Source organism: Alosa sapidissima, chromosome 3 (genome assembly GCF_018492685.1).
Source record: "Alosa sapidissima isolate fAloSap1 chromosome 3, fAloSap1.pri, whole genome shotgun sequence".
Lineage (NCBI taxonomy): Eukaryota > Metazoa > Chordata > Actinopteri > Clupeiformes > Clupeidae > Alosa > Alosa sapidissima.
The window spans coordinates 27,849,660-27,861,587 of NC_055959.1; the positions used below are offsets into that span (position 1 = coordinate 27,849,660).

The window sequence follows — 11,928 nt, forward strand, 5'->3', positions numbered from 1 at the left end:
AATGATAGAATTACACAGTGAATATATAAAGGCATTGGTGGGAGACAATGTTACTGCCTCTTTTTCCATCTGATGAACACTAATGTAACACAAATTACAAATTGATGTAACACTAATGTAACACACAAAGTTATTCAGATGATGATGTACAATTGTGAGAAACATAATGATAAAATATGCATGATTAGTTATATATTATACATAATTTTGAACTTCATTTTGGGCATCTAGTCTAATCAGTTCATCATCTGCTGCAGGCACTAGCTAAGTGGAGGATCTGGCAGCTAATCTGGGCTGTTATGGCAGCATCAGTTCTCTGGAGGACCCCATCATATCAACAAAAGCAGTTGGTTGATCTCGGATTTTGACCAACAGCCGCATCAGAACAGTGACCATTGTTCACTGCTGTCTGAACCAGAAACACAGAAACCCTTCACACACTATCGGTCAAAGGTTTAGGGTCACTTAGACATTTCCATTCCATTCCATTATAGACAGAATACCGGCTGAGATGAGTTGCATTGTTTTTTTCAGGGCAGCAGTTTTCAAATTGCATTATGTGCTTACATAATTGCAAAAGGTCTCTCGACTGTTGTAGGAAAAAATGGCTGATCTTAAATGCAATATCGGCATTGCCCATTATCAGCAACCATTCATCCAATGTTCCAAAGGCACTAATCGGACATCATTTTAAAAGGCTAACTAAGAAAACATTGGAGGACACTTTTGCAATCCAATCAGAGAGGGCACGGGTATTCAAAGCACAAGGAAGTAAATAGTGCTGAAGCAGGTTGTTGATTGCCTTCTCAGCAGGAGTAAACCATCTGAGAGGCACTTTATGTCCGCTTAGGAAATCCTTTCATTAAAATCTGAGAATCAGAAACAGCTTTGCTGGCAGCCACAGGAATGGAAGTTGGGCATCTCCCTGAGAGAGCAATCTGAGTCTGACTAACGGGGATATGGCCAGGCAGCTAGGCCAAGGTGTAAGACACATCCTTCAAGATGGCCTTGCACAATTCTGCAAAATTGTGTCTTTGTCATCTTTGGTCAACAAAACTATATTGCATTATTTGTAACAACAATAGCAGAGCATAATGTGACACCCTGATATGAAAGTTAATTGGAAAGTCTATGGGACAGCAATACTTACACAAGCATGCAGTAAGCCGTTGAAAACCATCCACTCCCTGCGGAAAACAGGAGATAATCCTGAGAGGACACAGCTGTTGATTTGGATCATTTAGACTCTATATACAAACTTTCTGCCCACGCTGGTGGATACATTTACGATGTGAACTTGTTTGTCATAACTATCATAATCCAATGGTCCCCAAACTTTTTCTTCCGAGGGCCAGCTCACTATGCCTGGCTCTAAGAGAGGGCCAGAGACTCGGAGTATAAGAGTAACCATAAATAGCTTAGTGCTGTGAACAACAGCAGTCTACCTTAGTTGAATATCCCATTACATTTAATCATAGGCTACTGCAATTTAATACCATTGTTAGCTGTGTTTATGTTGCCATCATGCCATATCAGTGTAAAATGTAGCTCAAATGAAATAATACTAATAAAAAGACTTTAGCATTGCCAAAAGTATTAGCAGGGAGTTCCAAAAGTATATTTTATTAAAAATGTGTGAACTCTGAACTCTGTGTCTTTGCATACACAGCTCAAGTTGTGAACAAGCAATATCTTTCAAATAATTTAAAGTTCTCAAACCTTGAGAGCTGGCAAAAACATCTGAAATGACCACCATTCTAACTTTCACTCACCTGATGAGAACTTTTAAACGAGTGAATAAAAAATAGAAATAATTATCCCAGAAAGTCCCAAAAATATGACTTGAATATAAGTTAGTTAGTTATTAACAATTAATTGATAAACTTTTAGAATACTTTGAGCACTGATGCAGTTAGCATAGGCCTCTTACATTGTTTGCAGGTGGCCTACTATACAGTACATTTCATTCCGTTTTCGATGGCAAGCGCAAAACAGCGCCAAAACAACCACCAGTGGACAAAAAGAATGTTACATGTGTACTGTTAAGACTCGCCATAGAGAATGAATGGGGGAATTACAGAGGTTATAGTTTGAGGATGTCGTACTCCCATGCGGGCCGCATGCTATATACCACGGACATGTTTTGGGGGGCCACCCAAAATGAGGTGGCGGGCCGTAGTTTGGGGACCACTGTATGTGGCCTGAGAGACAGGAACGTCAGAATGTACTTTATAGCCAGATTTGCTTATACAATATATCTGGCTTACAGCACAGCTCTTCCCAATGGGGAATGTGAATGTCATTTTTCCTTTCCACAATGCTGTAAAAGCCTTTGTTTTCTTTATACCTTAAACAATGTCTGTCAACAAATTGCGATACAAACAATATAAAAACTTTGAAACATCCTTGCAATCAGCCCCCCATGTGTAACTTTGTAGTTTTGAAATAGCTATGTTGCACAGAAAAGTGCTGCTTTTTTGGGCATTTTACACAAGCAGTTTGACTATGTTGTTCATAAACAATGCTGCACAGACAGTTTCCTTGGCATAAATACTTGCTTTTGAGACATAAACTCAGCATCCTGAGTGCCTTAAGTTACAAAGACACTACCTGTAGTTCTCAATTTCAGTCAGCAGGTGGCAGTGTGAGGCCACTCTCGCCTGACACTCTTGGGAGAGACGGAGAGAAACAAACATTTTCTCTCATTGGGCAGTGGATGTTCAAAGGCGTGTCAGTGGGGCCGTGGATCTGCTGTCATGGAATAACCCACTCGCGGTGCACTGGCACATCCATGACTACAGGTGGTGAAGGAGATCTGGGTGTGCATTCAGTAGGGCGGATATCGACCTCTCTGCATCACAAGAAAACACTTAGAGGACACCAGAGGTCACGGAGTGTATGCGTTAGCACCCCCCTGGCCCGAGGCATGGCTGTATGTATGCATAGGCATGTATGCGGCGGCTCTTCTCCCTCATCTGCTGGCCATGGTGAGAGAGGGGCACAGTGATCCTGGTTGCCCCAAGATGGCCCATCCAGCATTGGTTTGCAGACCTGTGCAGTCTGGTGATGGGGACACCGTGGGAAATTCCTCCTCAGCAGGACCTGGTAACACAGGCGCACGGCCCAGTGTAGCACCCTCAGCTGGCACTCAGGGAACTGGTGGCTCGACCGCTGAGAGGGTCAGGCCTTTAAGCGTCATGCTTGTCTGATGCAGTGGTTGAGACCATACAAACGTGCTAGGCCTCTACGCGTTCCCTGTACATTTGAAGTGACATTTTTTTCCATTGGGGCTCATCACTGGGTCATGATGGGCCTTCAGTACTCGGTCGGATGGGTCTTATCTTTTCTTCAAGAGCTACTTGAACAAGGGAAAGCATTGAAGGGGCAAGCCCAGGGTTGCGTCCGCTGGTGTCAAGCTTTATGGTGGGAGCAAGACGTCTGAGGCTCTCCCGTCCCACTCTTCTCCAGCCTGGGATTTGTTAGCAGTGGTGGACGAAGTACACAAATCCTGTACTTGAGTGAAAGTAGAGATACACATGGTCAAATGTTACTCCAGTAAAAGTAAAAGTCCTCCTTTTACATTTCCACTTAAGTGGAAGTACAAAAGTACTTGCCTTCAAATGTACTTAAGTATCAAAAGTAAAAGTCCTGAAATGTATTATGCCTAATACAGTTGCATTGTTGAAATGATTCGGCACAGACATAGGCATTCATTGAGCCTTTCTCCTCCATTCAAGGACAAAATCAGCTAATACTTGTTGTATGTAGAAATAACTAAAAACAAACTAATGTGATATCTTATCTTAGATACTTCAAAGTAACCACATTTTTCTTTGTTGAATGCTTTACACTTTCGGACCAAATCAAGATGTTCCCTTTTGTGTTTGATAGTGTCAGATTGTCTATCATTTGCTTGATGGCGTCAAGAGGCTAGTTATGGTAACATCAATATTGTGAAAAGGGGTCAACAAGGTACAGTAAATAGTGCATATGACAATAACATAGGTTAGGCAACACCATTATAGCCTAGCTCGCTTCATAGAAAATATACATGTACACATGTACTGTATTTGTACAGTCTTTTTTCCAAAAGGAACTTCAGCTATACTTCAGCTGTCACAAAATGTAGTGGAGTAAAAAGTAAGATATTTGGTCTCGAAATGTACAGGAGTAAAAGTAAAAAGTTTAACAAAATTGAAATACTCAAGTAAAGTACAGATACATGAAAAAGCGACTTAAGTACAGTAATTGAGTAAATGTACTCAAGTAATGTCCACCACTGTTTGTTAGTGGTGCTGCATGCGCTGCCAGGGCCTCCTTATGAGCCCCAGTTTGTAGACATTAAGATGCTTTCTCTTAAGCCGGTTCTGCTTCTTGCTCAGGCATCAGCAAAGCATGTGGGAGATATGCATGCACTGTCTATGCACCAGCCCTGTATGCGGTGCTCAGCGGGGGGGGGTCTAATGCACTTTGTTGGTAAAATACCCAATGGGAACTTAAAGGGACACCAGGCAACGTTTTCATGTTAACTAATCATCATCTTCGTAAGTCGGTATATGGTTAAATGACTCATTACAGGGCGAATGAAGACTCTCTCGCCCCCGCCCCCAACTGCCTGTAGGAAGAATATCCCGCTTGCAAGTTCGGTGTATCATACCCGCCGACCTTCAGTCTCACAAAGTCTCAGACATCGCAAGAAGCAGGATCAGTTTACATATGGTATGGGCATAAACTGGTTGTCCTAGATGAACACTTAAGGGGAGAGGTGCCTTATAATCTATAGATCGCCTTGTTCCGGGTCTCTGATTTCCCCCAGTTATGTTTTTTGGTAATCTCTCCTGAGCTTTGAACATTCTAAAGGTGACTCAGCATCCAAGACGTAGAGGCAGGAGTTCTGGTGTACAGTATAGTGTGCAGCAGCCATGCATTTTAGAGCAGATGATCTTGGTGGACCACATACACAGACAGACTACAGTATAATTTGAACACTGACCTATGACACACTTACACTGCACACACAATAGACTCAGACACAGAGCTTTTTTGAATGGCTTTATTCCTGTTGGTAAGAGGTCAGCTGTATACAGACCCTGAGTAGAGACATACAAGACAGACGAACACAATAGAACTAAAAGACAAATACAAACATGCAAAGCTAAACGAACAGCTAGACTGACAGGCAGCCAGAGACAATTCAAAGGCACAATACATGTTTTCACAAGTAACATCTAGCATTAACCACTTCTGTAGATCATCCAAACAACAACTCATAAATGTGTGTTCAAATGCCAGGCATTAATAAAACAAAACTGGGACAGTCTGGGAGGCTTATTATTAGAAAATCCCATTTTCCACATATTCCAAAGAATTGCTGGTTGTTGTATCTTAATTGGTTAAACAGCATGATGTTATTGTTCCTCAACTGATTTGTATTGGCTCATGTACTCTCTGACATATAGACATTAGTAAAGTACACATTGGTAGGCTAATTTTAAGACTTATGTTGATTGACAGCTTCCCCTATGACATCCGGAATCTTCAATGTTGACCTGAACAGTGGTCATCTAATGTGACTGAAATTTTCCTTGTGGCAAGAGGTTGGACTGGCCAGCGTTTCGGTTAATATTAACCTGGCAATTTATTGTGTGTAAACTAATTAACAACCTAGGTCGCAACAGCAATTGTTGTATATAGACACTCTCAGGATGAGAGGGGCTTGCTTAGTGACAGTGTTCTCTCAAGCCTAAAGGTTATATTAATTTGCCTAGCAACAATCTGTTTCTGCTTGGATAAACACCTCATAAGAGCACCAGTAAAATGCTGCAAGTAACCGAAGCAGCTTGTAATCCCTGCAATACACTGTTTGCTCAACCTTCATTCAGCTGCACATGAAACTATTATCGAGATGCCTGGCAGCGAGGCTGATTACTTGTATCTTTGAAATATTGAGTTAATGGGTTTAGGTTGTGAGGAGTTGGCATTAATTTGTTGTGTAGTGTGATCTGTGTAGTGCAGTGTGTTGAGGGTGTCTGTGAGTGTCAGTGTGTGCTTGTGTCTGTGTGTGTGTGCTTGTGTGTGTGTGTGTGTGTGTGTCCAAGGCTACAGGCCTTGCTACCCCCTCTCCTCTACTACCTTCCTGAGCGTATTGATCACATCTTCCCCACTGGCCCAAGTCACCACGTTGGCCCTGAACTTCCCTGGCTGAGCTTCAGCCATCTCTTGGATGAGTCGGTGCATTGGGAAATCCCGGCGCGGGAAAACGGTATCCCGCGGCGACAGCGTCAAGGACGGGCAGAAGTCATTGGCCCCGTCGCCGACATAGAAGACCCGCTGGAACGGTCGGCCTCCCCTCTCCCGGATGCGTCTGGTTATGTACTCGCGCACCACCACGGCCTTGCAGAAGTTGCTCGGACAGCGCTGGCACTCATGGGAGTGGTAGGGCCTGAGCTGCAGCTGGCCATCGCGATCGAACTGAGCGGGGTTGGTAAAGACGCGCAGGAATAGCGGTCGGAAGCCGGCGCGTGTCAGCCACGACTCGATGAAGTAGGTGTTGGCGTCGGACACGCACACGACCTCGAAGTCCCGCGGCGGACGAGACTGGAGGAATCGCAGGAGCGCCGGGATCCCCGGGCAGGCCGGGATCTTCTCGATGATGGAGCGCATGGTTGCCTCGGAGACGCCCTGCTCGGCCAGGTAGGCCAGCACGCGCTGCATGTACTCGTTGTAGTGGTTGGGCCTGTAGGTGTCCTTCAGCCACCCGGGGAGCACCCCTCCAGGGGCGGCCTGCACCACCATGTCATCGCTGGTCTCATCCACCAGCGTCTCGTCGAAGTCGAAGAAGATCAGGAACCGGCGGTCGTTGGGCAAGGGAGCCTCAGCCATGTTTCCACGACGATGGCGGTGCGCTGGCAGCTCAACCTCAGCGGCTGAAGGATGCGGTGGAGTAAAACAGCAATTGAAAACAGAATCCCGCATGATTGCATGGGGTTCACTGCACTCTTTGGTTGCTCTAGGCACTACTTGTTATTCTTTAATTTCTTGCGCCTTCACTTTGTTAACCTGAGTCAGTAAGGCGTCTGGGAAATATTAGAATGAAGAATCAGAGTGTGAGGACAGAAGAGGAGGAATTAAGGGGACAAAACAAGAAAGGACAAAACAAAGAAACATGTAAATAGTTGGGAAATGTCAGATGTATTACAAAGAGCAGGGTGGTTATTTTTGGAAGCAGGGAATCACACACATAAGCAGAGCTGGGCTATTTTACATCTTAGATTGTGATTCTGTTTGGCCTGTGTCTCTCGGTGGTAATCAATGCAGTAATGCAGAGACAGGCCTGTCTTGCTGCTCATCACATAACATGTCGAATGACTCACATTCTCGAGTGGGTGGCACATCTTTCAAATGACATCCCTAACTAGGAGCAGGCCAGGTCTATGTATAATAATGATACACTGAACATTTTTAAACTGTCGAACATTTACTTTGTACGCACAAATATAAGAACAATTTAAAGCACACAAACACAACCATGTCGTCTCCTCTTACCTTTTCAAATTTCCCCTCGGTGGCTAAAATCTGTGCATGCAGTATAGCCTAAAGTAAAAACAGTCAAAAGAAAGGGAACATTTGATACAATTCTTCTCAGTTGTTGGGTAAAATCTTATGTTCCAAGTTTATATTGGGTTCGCATATGAGTGTACTCTGGGCACCCCGTAATCCCGCTATTCCATCCTAGAAATAGCACACTCTCTCACTGTTCATAAACAAAGTTTTCACCTGATTGACCCGGCGGGACACTACGTAATTATTCTAGTGTTATGTACAATGGTTGAACAATCATTTTCTTTCACATCAGTTTTACAAAAAAAAAAATCATTATAAGAAGGTAGGATTCGAGAAAACTTCAAGTGTAGAACTGACATTTTGACGCGCGCAATTACGCGCACGTTTACAAGAAACACACAACTTAATTGATTATTTTGTCATTTCCATTTTGTTTCAATTGAGACAGAATGTAATGCTAGGAATTATATTTTACATAATAGGATGAGAAAATGACAGTTGTTTGTGGCATACCTGGTGGGGTTATGTCCTCCCAGATGTAGCAGAGTGCCACTTCAATGGCAACTCACAAGATATGCTTTCGACGTCTCCCATCAGGACCTCATTGCACGGGTTTGCGCTCCTCTCCCTGCCTCCCTTCGCCTGTTTCTAGGAACAAATATAGTACGCAGAGCTTTAAAGACCGGTCAAAACCACAGCTCGGGCGGCTGGGTGACGTACACTTTCGTGCTCTGCAAACGCTCCTCCCTCCGTGATTACTTTTTAAAGGAGGGGAGACTAGTCTCTAATCTAATCTTGGTTCAGACCTCATCTTTTGCAGAACACCCCGATGAACTGAACTGTGGATCTCACATGCACATATGGGCAGATATTGTATTGTGACTGTTTCCAAAGAATACCAGCTCCACCATTCTACCCTCCCCCATATTCAATAGGGAAAAACACCTCTAATAGACGGCCATCCAGTGCATCTGTGTCCTATTTTAGTTGCAAATTGGGGGTATAACTATAGCTCTGTGTGTTTGCTAAGTGCAGGGTCTTTAATGTATCATTACCATCTCCTCCACCCCTGTCTGGAAATGAAAGATTTGGACCACCCACCCCTCTGCTAGTCTGTGTTCAGAATGACTCTCACTTCCACTTGTTTAAATAGGGTTGAGTGAGTGTGCGCGCCAGTAATGGAAAGAGAATATGGCCATGAGAGAAAAAGGAAGAACAGGTTGAGAACCTCAGCTTTCCTCAGTGTTCTTTTCTTTGCCTTTTCCTGTTCTGTGCAAAAAATGTGCAAGCAGAGGAAAATGGACTGTCTGTAAAAAAAAAAAAAAAAGCCCTTTATCTGTGGCCTCCACGGTAAGCACAAACACAGGAGCATGCAGTGCAAGAGTCCTCTGACCTACTTTTCATTGGTGTGTCACAGACTCGGCCTCCACTGTGAGTTCACCCCAAGGCACGTGCCTGCTTACCACCAGCTTCTGCATTCCTACACAACAGAAGGATCCAATCCAGCCATTCACACACTCACCCTTCAAGTGCAACAAGTAAATCATCCATAGGCAGCATTACTGAGAAATGCCACCTGATTAGGCAGACACCAGGTAATACATATATATAATATATAGGTAATAAACTGAGCAGGGTTCCACCCATGAAATGACCTGCCTTAACCCCACCACGGCACTCACACGTGTTGTCTTTGACAAAGCTGTCCTACTTAGGTCCTCATACTCAACATGACATAGCTGCGTTTTGGATTTTGGATAATATAAAAACCAAATAAGTGATATGTAACTTCACAGAAAAAAAGCAGAGGGAGGTGAGCTCTAGCCTCCACCAATGACTGATGTAAGTAAAACACAAGATATTCATAGGAAAAAGGATGTTTCTTCGGTTAATGCAGTTTCAATCTTTATTCCAATATAAAAATCAATGACGGAACGTACTTCTAGCCACCGATCTTGAGTGAACCTTCATGAGAGACTCCAGAGCTTTTCTAACTCTTGGCATATATTCCTTTTCAAAAGTCCCTCCTATCTCCTTAATGAGTTAGGTTGCTAATCTATCAGGACTGGTCACCTTTTGTTCTGTATGATCATTAAAACTCCACTTTGACTGGGATGGTTCTCAAAGGCCTGGCCCCATACTTATTCTTACAAATGTTAATGCTAGATAGATAGATACTTTATTGATCCCCAAGGGGAAATTCAAGATTGAGTAATGCGTCTCACACCTCAGTTCACTCCTGGGCCCAGGTGAGGCCATAGCATGGACCTTTGAGTGTTGTATTGATAAGATCACCATGTGGGACATAAAGTGGCATATGATGTTCTTACAATGGGTAAACTGTACAATATTACACTGACGAAGACACGATTCCAAAAGCCAGGTAGAGTCAGGACTGACTCTAGAAAATCCAGACTTGTGCATTCCCTCTATAAACAAGGGGATTGAGATAGACAGATATGTTACAGACTGTGATTTGCACATTACGTAAGGGATAATGGGACGACACAGCATTCGGGGATCAGAAAAATAATGCACACGTTACGAGTAGTAATGCGGCCACGACACGCAGCGGATGCTAGTTATATGGCACAGTACTAGTTATAGTTTGCCATGGCAAACCAGGCTGAGTGACCAGAGCACAGGACTAGTCGTAGTTTGCCATGGCAAACCAGGCTGAAGTAACCTGTGCTTGTTGTCATAACTCCACTCGTGCTGCCACCAGAGTGAATGCAGTCACTGGTTGTAGGGTAAATGACCTTTGACATCTCTCAGATCCCAATAATGCTGATGTAATTGTGATGTGTGTAAACGCGCATGCACACTTTAAGATATTAAATGAGACTCACAATTCAGTTTCTGTAATTATGGCTACATTTTCTTTTACTTCTGAAAGTTAGCTGAGTGTTAAATGTACATTATCAAAAAAAGGCCATCGTTACATCATAAATGCATCTCTCTTACATTGTCGCATAAACAGTCAAAACAAAAACAAAAAACAAAAACTGCAGAATGTGGTAAAGCTGCACATATTGGTACCAGACTCACAATGATAAAATACTCACTGCTACACTGAAGTGGTTAAAATGCAGAAAATGAAATAGTATTGAGTAGAAAATAAAACCAACAAACATTAAAACACATCTTTAAAGAATATACATCATTATTGTTTGTCTTTTTTTTTTTTTTTTAAACTATAGCGAGATTTTAGTAGAAAGTGCATTCTATATGCCAAGGAAAAAAGGAGGAGAATCAGATACAGGCGATGAAAGAAAAAACAAATCCAAAACTATTTGGATTCATTATTTAGCCAGCCCCTTTATGATTGACACACACAGCCATCAGGAGCAGAGCGGACACGACAAAAAAAAACGTTTAAGTTTCTTTTTTTCCTGGAGGATTCACTTAGCGAGTCTGTATAATTACTATGCAAACTTGGTGTTGTTAGAATGTTGTTCTTATCATGTTCCTATAACATTTTTAAAAACCTTCATTACATTTTATATCATTGGAAAAAAAAAGAGTTACAATCACTTGTGTGTTCAGTAATCTAACGAGGTGTAATACTGCATTAACGTTAACCCCAACCTCAAATGGGTCACCTAGCGATCAAATTTGGTGGATTTTGAAAGCAATCTGAGGTATCAGAAAATATGCATTTTTCCATGCATTCTCTAACTTCCATCATGCTATGAGCAACTATGATGGACCACCACTAAATATGGGCAACAACCCTCTTAGTTCACTTTATGACAAACAACCTAGTGAGTGGGAAGGCCGAGAAAATACAAAAAAAAAAAATAGAATAAAAAGAATTGTGATTATGAACATTATATTGATCATGCTGTTGGAAGGACTGAAACCCTCTCAGCACCTCCGAGGTGATTCTCCTCCTTTTCTCTCACGTCTCAGCCATCTAGACACACACATACACACTCTCTCAACTCACCCTCCCAAATGCACACGTCACAGGACACACTCTTCCCACAATGCTTTTGTCAGTCTCCAACCTCAACCGTGCCCGTCTCTCACAGCAGTAAAGTGCCTAGGATAAAAACAACTACACCAATTTTTTTTTGGGGGGGGGGGGAGACAGAAGAAAATAATCACGAGAAAGCCAAGCCATAATCCAGATCTCTTTCTGGGCTGCTTAACAAATCGCTCACTCATTTGCCGTTACGAGTTCCCTTCAGTGCCGTGATGCCTTGTGCTCTTGGCAGGGGGGCCAGGGAGCGGTTTGAGACAGGGCCCAGCTCTAAAGCAGCGCTGCACAGGGGCACCCCCTCTCCTCTTCCCTCTCCTCTTCCCATCCCATCAACAGTTTCACCAACCAACACCTCTAGCAGCTGAATCGAAGGACACCAA

At 43.1% G+C, this 11,928-nt stretch overlaps 1 protein-coding gene across 3 annotated transcripts; it reads right to left on the reverse strand.

Annotated features, from left to right (window-relative positions):
- Positions 1 to 5,039: 5,039 nt before the first annotated feature.
- phospho1 (phosphoethanolamine/phosphocholine phosphatase 1) lies at positions 5,040 to 10,384 on the reverse strand. Of its 3 annotated transcripts, none has more exons than XM_042086437.1 (3): positions 8,077 to 10,384; positions 7,546 to 7,593; positions 5,040 to 6,926 (listed from the first exon to the last, which is right to left on the reverse strand). In XM_042086437.1, the coding sequence occupies exon 3, from the start codon at positions 6,880 to 6,882 to the stop codon at positions 6,112 to 6,114; it is 771 nt and encodes a 256-aa protein (XP_041942371.1). In that variant the 5' UTR covers positions 6,883 to 6,926; positions 7,546 to 7,593; positions 8,077 to 10,384; the 3' UTR covers positions 5,040 to 6,111. The 3 variants fall into 3 exon arrangements, with proteins under 3 accessions (XP_041942371.1, XP_041942372.1, XP_041942370.1); XM_042086438.1 differs by having other exon boundaries at positions 5,040 to 6,938; XM_042086436.1 differs by having other exon boundaries at positions 5,040 to 7,076.
- Positions 10,385 to 11,928: the final 1,544 nt, after the last annotated feature.